The sequence below is a fragment of the Rhinolophus hipposideros genome, assembly GCF_964194185.1.
Source record: "Rhinolophus hipposideros genome assembly, chromosome: 16".
NCBI lineage: Eukaryota > Metazoa > Chordata > Mammalia > Chiroptera > Rhinolophidae > Rhinolophus > Rhinolophus hipposideros.
The window spans coordinates 7,017,543-7,034,429 of NC_138062.1; the positions used below are offsets into that span (position 1 = coordinate 7,017,543).

Consider the following 16,887-nt stretch of genomic DNA (forward strand, 5'->3'; position numbering starts at 1 on the left):
ACAATTTACTGAACTACTAGGTTTTTATTCAACAATTCATGAATCAAGCAGCGTCTAATCTAGCAGATTGAAAGGAGTTTTGAAGAGCCACACAAGGCAAGAGGCTTTTGTAGACCAAAGTGAGCGGGAACAGGAAGTTACCTTGGGCATTTGCTGCTTGGGGAAAGCAGGGCTATTTTCCTCCTGTGGGGCAAAGGGAAGGTTTGGGGCGAGGTCAAGTACCCTGCTGAGCAGGCCTCCTGCTCATGGGAGAGCAGAGCACAGAAACTTAAGTTCTGGTTTGCTGATACAGGGCATAGCATGAGTGACTCCATGCTGGGCCTAATCTGGTTACTTTAATAAAGAATATTTGTCTTAGATGGGAATTTTGTTTTTGGGATTGATGACTGGTGATTATTTTGCTTCCTCTTATTTCTAGTAGGACTTCTGTACCATACTTAGTACATACTATAGTAATACTGTCATCGGTATTACTATAAATCATTTATTTAAATTATTTTCTTTAAATCAGCCGAGAAAAGCTTTCCTATGTAGAATTTAATTTGTGTATTCAGATAACAATGCAGAAAAGAAATTTAATTTCCAAAATTCTTTTAAATAAGAGCTAGAATTGCCATTATGTTGAATAGAATTCAAATTTGATAAAATAATTTTATTTTATTCCTCATTTACTTCATATAAGCTATGAATCTGAATACAGCAAGGAAACAATTTTGAAACGAAATAAACAATTTGCAATATTAAAAACTAGTTTATGTAGATAAACTTTATTATAGAAAGTAACTTGATCTCATAGTGAAGGATTTTTCCAAAAGTCCTCCATATATTCCATAGATATATAATTTGATATTTTCACTAAGTAGGTAGGAGGCAGGTTGTGTTTAGAATTTGGTGGTAACCACTAGTGTTTCAGAGTTTCAATATGTATGGAGAGCCTTTTTGAATATCCTCTAAAAAGTAATTCCTTGCGACATGTTTTTTTTTTTTTTTGTGGGGGATAAAATATTTAGTTAACATTATATCTTAGTTTATAAATTTTTAAAATTGTGGTAAAATATACATAACATAAAATGTACCATTTTAACAATTTTTAAGTGTACAGTTGAGTGGCATTAAGTACATTCACGTAGTTGTGCAACATAACAATGCCATTTTCATAACATTACTAAATAATTTCTTTAGTTTTACTTGTCACCTCTATTTTATATAAGAATTTATATTAAGGAAATGTAGTGTTTTTGATAAATATTCTTTCAGAAATAATTAAAAATCATGAGTTACTTAAGTGTGTATACCTCATTTATATAAACTTATTTGTATAACTGATTAGCAGTAATAAACTGTATTATAAAATGGAATTTTTAAAATACAGAGCCATTGGTCATACTTAAAATATTCCACACTTTTTCTCTGTGTACATTATCTGGATTCAAGTTTAAATCTAACCATATAATCTTCAATGTTAATATAGAATGGCTGAATTTCAATACATTTTCAGTGGATGGCTTTCTTACTGTGAGAACACACCTCATGGGAAAAAAGGAGCTAATACTTCATTACATCAAACACAACCAGTCAGGGGACACATTCACCAAATATCTGATGTCGAGAATGGAATCGGCTTTGTTGTAAAACAACAGATTTCAGTTCAGCAAAACTTCTATTTCTGCTGAATAGTTTTTTCATGTTTCAGGAAAGTATGTTTAATTTATAGGAGCTAACATAAAAAATGTAATCCACCTGCAAGATGAACATTAGTAAGTCATGTAGACTCATTCATTTCACTTATTGAAGATGTATTTTCTGATAGCGCAATTGCCTGAAGCTGTTTTTTTCTTAAAATCTTATTTTAAATTTCCTTCAACTATATTCATTGATGTATTTGGCCATATTAAGACTCCAGTGTTAAAAGGCAATACGAGTTTAATCAAATCCCAAATTCAAAAATATAAAAATGTGACTGCCACAAAGCTTGCAACTACCCACAATGCAATGGACAATAGGGAAATTAAGCTGTGAGCAGTCTTCTCTGTGTGTTTATGTGTATGTGTATGTGTGATTTGTTTTTACACACTTTAAAAAATGCTTTTCAGAATCATGTATTCTTGGCTATTTGCTTTAAAAATTTCAGAAGGTGCCTATCAACTTACCTATGTTTATTTTATATTTATATATAATATATGCATAGATATACTCATACTCACATATGTATATATACAATACATATAATTTTACAAATTGAAATTTTGAATTTATTTTATCTTCTGACTGTAATTGTGTTAATATTTCGAATGTCCACTGCACACTCCTACCCTCTGCAATTACACATTTCTGAGACCTTGACCTTTTATTTCATTTGTATCTTATACCCTTTTCACTGGTTCACTATCCTCTACCCGGAGTGTTTGTTTGCCGCCTGCCTCTTCTTTCTGACCGCATCTGGTTCTTATAAATAATCCCAGATGAAATTGAACAGTCCTGCCCTATTGCACCACTACCTGTATAATTCATCATTATCAAGCCAAACATTGGCCACTAGTATGTGGGTGCTTCTCATGGGATTCAGGATTAATTGAGACCCTCTGTTTATAAGTAGTAGACTATCTCCAAATCGTTGACCTTTGTCTCCAGTCTTGTTGTGTGACTGCAGCCTTAGGCTAAAGCCTGTATTCCCAGATGTATATTTCCAGAGAGTTCAGCTCTTTGAACTTTCAGCCACGTAGTCACTAGGCCAGATTTCCATATATATAGAATCAAAGGAAAAGTTAACACAGATGGAGGACCTGGCCTAATGGCATGTATTATGGGTTTATATAAAGATGAATTAAATAGAGTTACTCCTGCTCTCAATCAGATTACAACTTAATAGACAATATGGCAGAAATACATAGATAACAATAATGTAGAGTAAAACATCTGCAACAAAGTGGCATAGTTTATCAGAACCTAATGAACTGAGAAAAGATTTTTTTTAAGTGTTCAAAATCAGCTCTCTTTCTGTCCACTGGATGAATGCTAATAAATTGCTTAAATGCTTTGTATCAAGTTCTTTATTTAAAAAGTAAACAATAATACTTCATGGAATCTGCGTATTAAATGAGTAACACATGTATAAAATACCCATATATCAATCTAGTATGAAATAAGTGTTCAATAATATATATACAACTTATGTATATATGTATATGTACGACTACATATGTATTTCAATTTTTATATAAATATATGTGCTAAGTTACAGAGAGTAATTGTAATTTCTGGTTTTGACACACTGATGTTTGGGCTCTTTGGTAAGTTGCAGGAGGAGACAACACATAGTTGGATGTATCAGCCTGGAGCAGAACATCCTGGAGTGAAGATAAAATAATAGTGAATGTCCTGCACCTCATCACGTGACATATAACCAAAAAATTTGTTGGGAACCAGGAACATAAGCACCTTAGACCAGTTCTTCACACAGTTAAGAGGGAGGTTTCAAAAACAAGCAAACAAACAGAAAAGCAACAGCGAAAACATGGCTTCATCACTGAATTGGCAGATAAGAAGAAGTCCTTCACCTGGGAAGAGGGCTGCAGAAATGGGCTCACTAGGCATAGGGGGCATCCCCATTTACTCCCTGATGCCATCCTGCTGCCTAATGCCGAGAACCAGTGACTCCCAAGTTCATGCCACCCGGGACAAGGCTAAGGTTGGAGTGTGGGATGGGTAGTAGACCAACCCCAAGAATAAAAGGGAAAAATATTTCAGGCAGAGTTCAAATGTGGGGTTAGTTAAAGCTCAGTAAAAGACTTAGACATTTAGAACAATGTCTTTGTTAGGTTTTCCTTGAAAATTGGAAAAAAAAATAAATAAGATCTGCAGGCACAGGTGCTCAGGGAACAGGGAGTGAGGCAGTGGAAGAGTTTGTGCCCCACGTTATCCTTTCTTGAAGTGGGAGGAAAATAGGAAGAGTAGAACCCATTTACAAAGTTGGTTGTGGCCGCTAATAAGGGCAGAAGGGGTACTGAGGGGGAGCGTTCATGCTTCAGGAGAGGCCCCATGTGGATATGGGCTCACCTATTGGGCCGCCTTGCCAGCCAGAACCATCTGTGGTCACTTGTGTGCTTTTAAAGTTTTCTGAAACAAATTAGGTATCTTCTGGTATGAAGACAGTGAGATTGAACTGGCTGAATACTTTCCTGAGTAAACAGTATTTTTCTTTTTGCTTACTAAGTTAGAAAACACATCAGCAACAATATTTATGTAGTTTACAGACAAAGAAAGAAATCACATGTTCCTGACCAAATGAGTTAGTCATCACTTTATGTGGGTTTCCATATGTGTGTCATCAGACACTTCAGAATACCAACGTTAAAACCTTGGCTTGACAGTTACTGGGTTATTTCTTATTAACAAGTGTAAGCAAGTTGATTAGACACCAGTGTGCATGTCAGAAATACTCAAGTTTTGTATTTTCAAATTTCCCGTGCAAAACGTCTTCCACAAAGCCAGCACGCAATTGTTGAGAGCTAGATATCTCATATATTTATATTACAGGGGAATCATTGAGAGGAAAGGATGATTCAGAGTGTTTTCCTGAATAATATTGTCATGGGATTGAGTCAAAAGTTGTATGCAGAAGAAAAATTCTGAGAACTATGCCACAGAAATTTGTTAGATTAAAAATAGATCTTTTACATGTCAATTTTCCATTGTTCTTATTTGTTAAACAAGTACAAGAACAGTGATTAATACGGAATACATTTTAATGATATGCTGACCTTATCCTAAGCACGTTATCTCCCTCAGTACCTCTCTGGGGTAGATTCTGTTCTTATTATTCACATTTTACACCAGAGGAGACTGAGACTTAGTGAGTTCAGTGTCAGTGAAGGAGATACCAGAGCCCTGCCTCTCCTCCCATCCTTTGCCTTTGCCTCTTGACTAGGTATCCTCTCTATTCTCCTTCCCACGTCATTCCCTTTTGCCTCCATAAATGCACAAATTCTCTCTAGTTAAATATTTTTCTAATTCAACCAGCGGGCCAACATGATTCAGATCATTAGTATACTTTTTGCCAAATAGTACATAATTAAACACACATTCAACAGATGTAGGCTAAATGTTGGCCCTCAGTAATACCCCTGAAAATATTTATCTTAGCTTTAATATGTCCCTTGTGAGAAATTCAAAATCCATGACAAGATGATTGTCTTCGAATGGCCCACAGACGTCAACTGGCAAACAGCTAAGGTCCCTCACAGGATAGGCTTTTCCTGCAGCTCAGGCCTGGTGACATTCTCTGGGTTCAGCTTGTCCAGGTCCCAGCACTTGTCGCTGAGCCGCACCTGTCCAGCTGCCAGCCACAGCCGAGTCTCGGATCAGATCCCAGCTTCCTCGCTGAGGCTGGCCTTATTTTATTTTAGGTACATACAGTTAAAACAGATTTTCATCGTTTCTATTTAGAGAAATAAAAGTTTGAAAATGATTTTGGAACCATAACTAAAGGCAGATGATTTGTCTTTTAGTTGTGGGACAACCCACATACTCTAACCAAACCGGACATGTGACCTTCACCGCTAAGTCTAAAGCTCTGTGTGGTACAGACTGTTCAATGTTGGGTTTTCACTATGTGTCCATATCAGAGCTGGAACAGGAAATCAAAATGACTTGTTTCGCATTCGTGTTCAATAGTAAATAAATGCAACAAAAATGATTTCAAGTCAGCTCATTGACCTAATGTTATTTCCAGCAAGCAGAAGATTACAGTTCTGAGATATAACCTGCAGCTTCTTTTTGCCTGCCAACAAGTATTGATTCGTACAGAAAAGGGGATTTGAAGACCTCAGGAACCCAGCTGACATTTTTGACATTAACAGTGACAGTCCCCACTAGGAATACAGTTTTTCAGACTGCTTTAGTTTACACTAAAGGGGCCAGCTATTCCATGCCCGTGGGTATTCTCCAAATGTGGCTTCTGTTATTTTAATGTGATTTCAGAGAAACCAGCGGTGCCTCTTTTGTGGTGTTTAAATGATACTGGTGTGTGCCACACTGTTGAATCAGCACCTTCAAAAGAGAATAAAGCTGACGGACTCTTTTTGTGCAGTATCAGTAGGAAAGAGTTGAGATATTAGTTCATCAATGAAAATATTTTTGTCGCAAAGTTAAACATCATTCCATCACTTGTCTATGTTTAGAGATTTAACTTGAAGATGTTTCTATAACTATATTCTCTTCAGCAGAGATGTCTCCAGCTAATCGTTGCTAAATCTGCTATTATTTTTGTTATTTTTAAATAGTAAGGCTTGATTTTTGTCGCTTTCTAGGATCTCCTGCCCTGACTGGAACTGGAACAATCAATGTCATAGTAGATGACATCAACGACAATGTCCCCACTTTTGCCAGTAAAATGTATTTCACCACAATCCCCGAAGATGCACCGACGGGAACAGACGTTTTGTTGGTAAACGCCTCAGATGCTGATGCTTCAACAAATGCAGTTATCAGGTCAGTGCACTTTCCATTGTCGATTTTCATTACTTTTCTCATTAAACATGAGTCTTTGGACTAAGTGAATATAATGCTTAATTTTGCTAGGTATTTGGTAATGTTAACACGTAGCCTTAGTGTAGTTATCTATGGTTGAAGAACCAACTATGCTTAAAATGAGGATCATAACAATAATGATTTTATTTATTGTTATAAACTTTTCTTTCATCTATTAATTTTATTTATAAGTTTTATCATTACTCATGATTTTGTGGTTTAGGATTAGGGCAGGTTCAGAGGGAGATTCTTCTGAGTCATGTGGTTGACTGGTGACCCTCAGGGACTGGGTGGTCTGGAGGGTCCAAGATGGCTTCCCTCCTGCCTGGGGCCTTGGCGGGGATGGCTGGAAGGTTATGGTCAGCTGGGACCCTGTCTGGTCTTGTGGTCTTGGGGCTTGTCAGTGAGATCCCTTAGCACGGTAGTTAGACTTCTTTACAGCTCTGGGCTCTCAAGTGAAAGCTGCCGACACCCTCGAAGGCCAGGCCTGGAGTATCATAGCTTGACTTCCTAACTCTGTGTCAGCAGACGTGGCCAGGCAGATTCCCGGGGAGGACAGAGCACATCACCTCTGGGTGGAAGGGGCATCTAAGAATTCGGGCCATTTTTAACCCACCACTAGCCCCAGTAAGAATGTTTGTGTTTTCTGTTTACAAAGTGTAGTTCATTCCTCTTAAATCCTTTTAAAATGGAGATATAATATGATACCCGTTCAGAGAGGATGAGAAAACAATTGGGTTGTAACATTTGGTTGATCTAGTTTTTTCCCATTTTTTATGCCCATTTTAAACTTTAACAAATGACAATTTCCAAATTTTCCAGAGAACAGTGTGAAAGACATAAGTATTTTTTGTCACCCCTACCTACTTCAAGCTGATGTTAGCTAAATGAGAATGGGTTAAATGGCTATGAATGTAATAGGTAAGGAGAGAATTTGAGAGGTCAGAGGAATTATCAGTTCAGGGATCCATGCGCACATCGACATAGTGATGATTTGGTTAATGATTTATTTTTTTTTATTACTAATTTCCTATATAAAAAAATTACTTTGGGAAAATGGCATTTATTTGTCTCTTCCTGTGGGCAGAGATCACTGAGTTAGGTAGGAGATCTCAAGATATTTTTTTATTTAGTGAACATTTATTGAGTTGCTAGTATGAATATCAGCGATGAACAAGACGAAGTTTCCACTGTCTTTGAGCCTGCATGCTTTCTGAGGCGGACAATTAAATATAACGTAGATCAGATGGCTTCCTACAGTGATGGCATATCACTTGAAAATACAACAGGATAATACAATAGAGACTGACAAGGGACTTTCTGGTATAATTAATGTGGATGGTCTCTCTGAGGAGGTGGCCTTTAGGCTGGAAGTACTGGGCTGGGAAATGAAATTAAGCTTGGTGTGTTTAACCAGGAAGGGTTGTGAGTCTGGACCAGAGGCAGACAGGGGTCAGGGAGATAGGCAGCTTCCAGATCATGCAGATAAGGGCTTTAACGTCGCGGTAAAGAATTGGGATTTTAAATTTTATTTTTAGGTAGGAAACTACGGTGGATTTTAAATAGGGAGCACCATAACCTGATTTGCATTTGGATTGGATTGGAGGAGGCAGGACTCGGAGTGGGGCAGGAGAGAGAGTGAAAGAGAGAGAGAATTCAAACAGAAAGTGGCATGGCTTTGTACTAGGGTGGAGAAATGAAAACTGAGTGAATAGACTCAGTTTATATGGGGCGTATATACATTTGAGATTGTAAAGTGGGAATAAAAGAAAGAGGTCAAGTGTTTGGTTTGAACACCTAGGCAGACGGTGGTATCTTTTACTGAAATAGGTAGGATTGCAAGAGGCAGAGGTTTGGGATAAAGTCGGAGTTCTTATTTGAATACAGTTTGAGATGACTGTTAGTCACTAGCCATATCAACCAGGACGTTAAAGATATGAATGTGAAGCCTAGGTTCAGGGTCAGATCTGGAGATGCAGATTTGGGAGCCATCAATGTTCAGCACACATTTAAAACCAAGGAACTGAATACGCATTCTTTTGGCGAGAGTATAGAGAAATAAGGAAATGAGAGGAAGCAACTGGTCACTGGCAATTCTCCCAACACTTAAAAGGCAGGTTTAGAAGGAAGGCAGAGTCACCAAGGGAGCTAAGCAGGTCTGGCTGGAGATAGAAGAGAAACGGACACTGGCTCGCATTGTAAAAGGCGGGGAGGCTATGCACAAGCTTCTCTCTGAAGGCTGGGACCTACTTCCAAGAAAAGAGCTGAATTCCCAGAGTGAAACATTAAGGATTGGGAAAATGTCTGCTCAAGGTCATAACTCTATATATACCTATATATACCTGTTTGGGTCACTGCTTAGCACCACCTGGAGATAGGCAGGTGCAACTTACCTTCTTCCTGTTTTGAGCTTCAAAATGTCAGTAAAAACCACCTTCTTTACTTGTTCTGCATCAAAGCATGGAAATAATGGAATCCATACCCTAAGAATTCACTAAGTCTTCAGTGCAGTGCTAAGAATACAGCCTTGGGAATAACGCTGTGTAGAATCGCATCCTGCCTCCACTATTCCTAATTGTAGTGCAGCTTATCTAACATCTCTGGATGTCAGTTGTTTTACCAGTGGAATAGGTATACTAATAATAAAACTGACTTTATAGAGTTATTACAAGGATAAATAAAACTGAACTACTTACAATAGAGCCTGGAACAAAAAAGATTGCCTACCCGCCAACCCGAAGTGTCCTAGTCCATGCGAAGCACGTTCCTCTCCCTATCTTCTCTTCGTGCTCAGTAAGTTTATGACAGTTTTGGAAATGATGTACTAATAGAACCTAGTAAATCTTTGTCTGGAAGCAGAGGAGACTCACTCTAAAGAGAGCTCTCATCTGCGATGTTTGAATGCCTGAGTGTGAAGGTGCATGTTTTACAAAATTGATCCCTACATCCAGTTGCTAGAATAAAATGCGAGGGTTATATGATGTTTTTTCTAATGTATGTCAAAATTTCACTGCTAAATGTTATCCTATGTTAGTGAGCAAAGCAGATCACTGTAAAGTTGGCCTGGACAATCCTGTTACATTTTCAGAATGTTTTACAAAGTCGTACCGGTCGGTCTGATGTGATTATTTGGATTTGATAGTATGTATTTTGGTTGTTGGGTTGACTGGTTGGATTTTCTTCTTCCTTTAATCAGAGAATTAACTTCATACTTTTACATTCACTAAAATCTGTAAAACCTACCTGTGAAAATCTTCAAATGATTCTACTCTCATACAGTCAGATAAAATAAATAAGATTGAAGCTATTTTTATCTTGTAAAAACTACTAAATACACTTTTAAATTACCTTAGCACAGACAATTATTACAGCTTAAATTAAAAATAGTTTAATAGATAAAGTAAGTTGCTTTGCTAACCTAAGCCTATTTACTCTGGCCTGATATCTTTTTAATGGAATATAATATACTTTTATTAGATGTTAATCACTCCTTGCTATTAATGGAATTTGGGAGAAAATCCATTCTTCTGATTAACAGAACTATTTTATATTAATTTTTATATTGCCTACTTAAATATTACATATTTACATATTACATATTTAAGTCATTTACCTAATACCGATGGGTCTCTCATAGCATAACCCTTTATGTGTTATATTCATTAATTTTCCCTTACGGTCTACCATGATCTTGTACACAGCAGCCATCCAAGAAATATCTCTTTTTACTTTCCTTTCTATTCATTTGATCAAGCTATATATTTTATTATAAATGGTGCATGTACTTTGAGTTACACTTTACTTCACTTTTAATTTTTTCCCTTCTAGGCAACTATCCTGCATTAATTCCTAATCTGTATCTACTTTATATCTTTGTTTCCCAGACACCTAGTCCAGAATTTAGCTTTTATAGACATGTATCCCCTTCTCCCTGAGCTGGCCATACTTCCATTGAAACCTCACTTCTAATTATTTGATGTCACAACACTGAAGAAAGTCCCAGAACAGTATTGACAAGGTCAGCATCCAAGGGCACAGGCCTTACTCTGTGCTTCTAATCCCATCCCATTGAATTTCCCCCAAATCTCTAACTCAACAGTTACTGCACTTCTCTCATGGACATCCAAGTTATTCTCTTCCTTGGATCGTATCTTTATCCCTACAGAAGTGCTCAAAATATCTGGTATTGAATTCTGGTTCCTTCATTTACCTACCATAACTTAGGAGAAAGTCATTTTAGTGTCTCCAAGGTTCAATATGTTCATCAGTAAAACTAGAGATAAGAATTGCTACTTTAAAATGTGTGACAGTTAAATATATATTGACCACCTACTATGTGCCAAGCAATATGTGTGGAATCAGTTAGTATGTATGACTGTCTCTAACACAATTATTGGGACATAGAGTCACTAAGTTAATGTTAGTTTTTGTTTTTTTTGGTCTTTCTCATGTCTATTTAATTTCTAACACACTCTTCCTTGCACAATGCCTGCAATATTATAGTGACTGTTACCTAAATAAATGCATTGAATGAATGACTCTAATATTTTTTAGAATTCCTGCTTTCACTCATGTTTTCCCCACGTTTTTGAGAAGGTGGGTCACTACGTCACATTGTCTCTGGTCATTTATTCCTGAACATCTTTCCATCTGATTTTCTCTTTCATTGCTTTACCAAAAAATAGTCAATCCAAAGAGTCTCCTGAAATGTATCAAGACCAGTGACCCTTTCTGAGTCTTTATTCTCCTTTACCTTTTGCAATATTTGCTTCACAGGTCTGCCTTTCTTTTTGGCATTTTTTTTCTCCTCTATGTCTATGTAAATGTTACTTCTTATTTCTCACCCCATGTCTCTGACCACACCTTCTAATCTGCTTTCTATTACTCCTCTTTCGCTCTCTAAAAAGTAATTTTGACATTCCCCACAATATTTTTTCTGTCCTTTTATTCTTGTGGGGTGTGTGTGTGTGTGTGTGTGTGTGTGTGTGTGTGTGTGTGTGAGAGAGAGAGAGAGAGAGAGAGAGAGAGAGAGAGAGAGAGAGAGAGAGAGAGAGAGAGAAAGAGAGAAAGAATGTCATTTCAATGCCTCTCACCCTGAAGAAAACTTATGTAGAAAACTATGCAGAAGGGCAGAAAACTTCTAAATCTGTTCTATGAACTCTGACTCCATCCCAGAGAACCCCCCGACCCCGCATATATATGACTCTTTAGGAGAAAGCGCTACCTGGAGGTTCAGTTCGCATCATGAGCACAACAACCAGAAGCTCCTCGCCTTTCCTGTTTCTCACCTTGGCATTCTGCTTTCTCTCAATGGTGTTGCCTTGCTTTCTTCTTCCACGCTTGCTGGCCAAGGGTCATCTTCTTGCCTGTACTCAGTCGGTGGACAAGTTCTCATGTTCCTCTTCTGTTCGTGCCTCTGGCACCCATTCTTTTCTGTGTACTTCTCCTGCCAAATCCTAGTTCGGTCCGTAATTACAGCATGCCGGGGCTATTCCAACACAAATTAACTTACTTTCCTGACTGGGGTTTCTACTCCTTCCAATCTACATATTACACTATACTGTATAATTTTGGTGCCCTTACTATGTCCCAGGCACTTTGTTAAATTCTGAGAAGTTAGGACCTCCAGATCCCATAAGAACAAATTAATATAGGAGGTAATTTTGTAATCTTGTGATTACAGTACTTTATAACAAGTATAGTGCACGCACGAAAGGGTAGAAAGAACAGCGTCGTCAGTGCTACCTGAGGAAATCAGTAGGAGCCTCAAGTAACTGATGACTTGTGGAAAGAGAGAGAAGTAGTTTAAGGACCAATAAAGGATGAAAGGTATTCTAGGCAAAGAATAACCGATCTGCAGGTGGAGAGCTATGCAAAAGCAGTCCGCAGCGACACAAAGCCGTTCATGTGGTTGGAGTGGGTGAGGAATGGGCCTAGGACAGGTGTACAGTACGAAACAACTCGCTTGCTTTCTGCAGCTAATGAGAGAAACAACTGAAGTGCTTTAAGCTGGGCAGTAACATGACCAGTTTACATTTATGGTGATTCCTCTATCGCATAGGAAGTACTCTGGCCGAAGCCAAGCCTGAGTCAGTGAGTGAGAGGCAAATGCAGGAACGAACCAGCTCAAGCAGTGTGTGGCTGCGCTGTAACAGCCATACACCCCTTCCTCTATCCTGCAGCCTGCAGTTTGCCTATGGCAGAGCGCCGGTCCCCATAAACACCTCAGCATCTCCCCAAGTGTGTTCTGCACAGATCCCCAGTGTACAGCCAAGCCTTCAACCTCCATGAGTCGCTCTTCTGCTCCCGGGAAAAGGATCTGTGCTTCCCCCACCTTATGGCTTCCTTCAAAGCCTTCTGTCCCAGACCAGGGTTCTGCACCCTGCAGCCTGCAGGCCAGATTCGGGGCCCAGACCTGCCTTTGTCAGTTAAGTGTTCCGGATGCTTAGCCACGCCCATCCACGGGTGTGTTGGCGGGGGCTGCGTTTGCTCCCCGGGGAGTATAGTGACGGAGATCCCAAGGCCTGCAGAGCTGAAAATATTTACCAGCTGCCCCCTTACAGAAAGTATCGGCCGGCTTCCGGCCTGGAACTTCTTCTTTCTCCCCTTTCAACACTATTGTAAGATGGGTAACCCCTTCAAAACTTAGCTTGCATTTACCCTCCTCCAAGGAAGGCTTTATTTTAATCATTCCAGTCGAAGATAGTCTCTGAATATCTCCAGCAATGTTTCTGCCCAGTTTCAGAGCACTTGACACACTGCCTTGTTTTGTATTTGCTTTCCTGTATATCTTTCTTGCGTTTAGGATGTAAGCTTGAGGACAGAACTCTTTACCTACTTATCCATGTCTCTGTTAGTCCCTCTGTCGAGTTAACTAACTAGATAGATGCAGTATAATGATTTTTATATTATAATTATATATGCACATATAATCTGTTATGTGTGTAAAAGGAGATTTTGAATTCTTGTCACATATCCATTATATGCCGAGTGCTTTTCATATGAAATTGTATTTAATATTCAAAATGACCGAATGAAAGAATACATTTGTGATCAACACTGTAAACGGAGAGAGAAGGCTTAGAAAGGTTAAGAAAGTCTGTGAATTTAAGTGCTATGAATGAGCCCTATATTCATGTCCACGTGAACTGCGTCCCAAAGTAGTTTCTTAACTATTACTAAATTATTGTATTCCAGCAGCACGCAGCACACTGCCTTAGGATCCCAGTCCATCTCAGGAGGAGGCAAAAAAGTAAATAAAATAAAATAGGTGTATTTTAGCTTCACAAATGCAACAATGATTGGTTTAGATATTAGGTAAGAGTGATCTCAGTTTATGCCAGTGATTTTAAACAGTAATTTCTTCTTCTTGAGTTATAAAATAAATGACCACACTTGTTGATTTGCATGACATACAATTACTGTAAAACCAGTTCTCCATTACACGCCTTGAGCAAGAGTCACTTGTGGCCCTAGCATTCCGTGTCTTCACTGCATTCTCTCAGTGCTTTCTCTGTACTACAGTGTGATAGGAAAAGGGCATGTTGGGATCATGAAGAAAGAAGTCAAATTCTAGGTTTATCATTTGTAGATTGTATTCTTCTCTGTGCAACTGTCTTTAAGTCTCCCTTAGATTCAGATTCCTCATCGACAAAAAACCCAAAACACACACTTTTTTTCCCTATTATTTGGTAATTTCTACAACCGCCAATAGAACCAGTATCCCAAAATAAAATCGCACAATTCTCATAATCCAGTTTCCCACAGACTTTCTTGAAAGGTAAGGTAATTTGATTATTTCACGAGTCCTGAATTTCTAACTTTAAGAATTCATTTACAAACCTGTGATATTTTTATTTTAATAAAGGGACTAGATATCTTCTGTACAAGAGCAGTGATTGTATTTTCCTAAGAGTCACTTCTGGTTCTGAAAATATAATCAGTGCTGTTCTCATTCACCCCAACCCTGGCATGTGCTTGTGCCAAATGGGGTTTAAAATCTGAGCGGTACCAAGGACTTTATCAATATTGAAATTGTTTCTCAACCAGACTCCCTCTCTAGTCTTTATTTTTGCTATCATTTTTTGCCTCTTTCTTAAAGTACCAATTCCCCAGCAGCTTATTATTTCTCTAAAAAAGGATGAACATGAAAATGCGGAATTCTTTGTTTTAAACTGTGAACTTAATAGGGGGATGTGCACTCTACTGGCTGTAGGAGTTTTTTCTGCTGTTTCTATTAGACACGTGCTGTTGCTATGTTTTTAGGAACACAAACCAAACTATAGAAACATACACTTAATTCCAACAAGGGCATTTTTTTGTTGGCATAAAGGAGAAAGCTTTTACAGACATCAATTTCTTTGCTGCCCTCCAACTTTAAAAATTATGGACCACTGCCAATTTCTGTACTTTCAAACTTAGGAACTTCCTTAGCTGATCTCTGAGGGATAGCTACAGATCGCTTTCTTCTTTGTAAAGAAGGGAGAAGCTATTCTCAGTGGAAAGTCCTATCCGTTTAACCAATCTGGTTAGCATCAAAATATCCATGAAGATGTCATACCTTTCCCGACAACAAGAAGGCAAAGCAGCATGGCCATATGAGGAATGACAAATGAGAGAATTAGTAACTAGGAATGTCCCTGTATAAATAATCAGTTCTTTAGTTGTCCTGGAGAGCCAATATGTGTCAAATACAATGTTTTGTCTTGAAAGAAAAAGATCTCCAACTGATCTTCTCTGGGATATTATGGCGCACAGTGGAAAATAATTTTTAGATTCATTTAACAGATATTCATTTGTGATCCTGGCTATTACCAGACATTAGAGCAGTGCCCTGATTTATGCTTGTAGGCTCGTCTGTTTAAAACACGATAGTCTTCCGGGTATATTTCGGGGTCTTGCATGATTTAAGAAGCCCACAAACCTTGCGAGGGTCATTATCCATCTCCCAATAAAGACTGTCAATGTCAATAGTCAATAGTCACATAAACTTTGAAGTATTTACCTTCTGGCCGTAGTCTGTAACTGCTGTGGGATCTTGCTTGTAATGTCTTTCTTTACCTTTCTGCCTCAGTTTTCAAATTACAGTAAGTGGATGCTACAGTATTATAACTGGAAGAACTGTGCCATCTCTGCTCTCTGCTTTAGTTACAGCATCATCGGTGGGGACTCTCAGTTCACCGTCAACCCATCCACAGGCCAGGTCATCACCAGCGCCCTGCTCGACAGGGAAGCAAAAGAGAACTACACATTAGTGGTGGTCTCCTGTGATGCCGGGTCCCCAGAGCCTCTTTCCAGCTCCACCAGTGTGCTCGTCACTGTGACTGATGTCAACGACAACCCCCCAAGATTTCAGCATCACCCATATGTCACACACGTCCCGTCTCCTACTTCTCCAGGTAATCGGGTCAACTCTTACTTCCTGGGTAAATAGAAGGTATACATTGGACATGTTCTAAAAATGCCTTCTGTTATTTTCACAAGTACATTTTTGATAGAGCCTAAGTTCACATATCTTCTAAAATTGAACTTGTTTTGCCTAACAAAATAAAAAGAACGTTGAATCTTGTAAATTAATTCTTTCTTCCCAGACCAGTTAGACTTTGTAATGGCCACATCTGTCCTACTTCTTAATATTACTTGACTATTGTAAAATTATTAAAATAGATATCTCTTTGTCATCATAGAGGGTTCTGCCTGGAGATGTAGTTTGTATGTGAGTTCCCTGAGAGGAGGGACACGGTCTCTTTTTTCAATGCCGTATCCTAGCCCCTGAAACGTTATCTGGGAAATAATAGGCATTCAACTATATTTGTTGGTGGAAAATAAATATTTTACTTCAATGTTTCATAGACATATTTTTAACAATGTTTAAGGAATGCATAATTCTTCTTCTTCTCCTTCTCCTTCTTCTACTTCTTATTTTATTTCAGTTTTGAGGGATGCAGGTTTGTTTGTCAGTGAGTTCATGGCGCCATTAATGAACCACTTTCATACTGACAATATGTATTTATCATTCTGCATCTTTTTAAAATTTAGTTTGGTTTCATTTGCTTTTTCGCAAAGAATGGCATACTCTCTTAAGAACTGGACAAATCATCTGCCATCTGTAATGTTTGAGATGAGTTTTCAAACAGGAAAATATACAAATAAAGATCAAAATTAATTTAATCTTCCTTGCTTTAAAATATTTTAATTAGAAGAAAAAAAATAAATGGATCCAGGATTCCTCCTCTCAGTGATCTTTGATCTTCTTCTATTCACTTGCAAATGTCTAATTGATACCAATTGAAAGTATAAAATCCATAAATTTTTTGTGTGCCAACTTTCTATCAAAAGAAAATGTCAGTATCAAAGTCA

The 16,887-nt window shown here is 38.1% G+C and overlaps 1 protein-coding gene across 2 annotated transcripts in view; it reads left to right on the forward strand.

Annotated features, from left to right (window-relative positions):
* FAT4 (FAT atypical cadherin 4) overlaps window positions 1-16,887 on the forward strand; it is a 158,344-nt gene that overhangs the window by 103,634 nt on the left and 37,823 nt on the right. For both annotated transcript variants that reach the window (XM_081077831.1, XM_081077832.1), the window contains exons 7-8: window positions 6,309-6,489; window positions 15,676-15,926. In XM_081077831.1, the coding sequence (XP_080933957.1) occupies window positions 6,309-6,489; window positions 15,676-15,926 (432 nt within the window). The remainder of the gene's footprint in view (window positions 1-6,308; window positions 6,490-15,675; window positions 15,927-16,887) is intronic.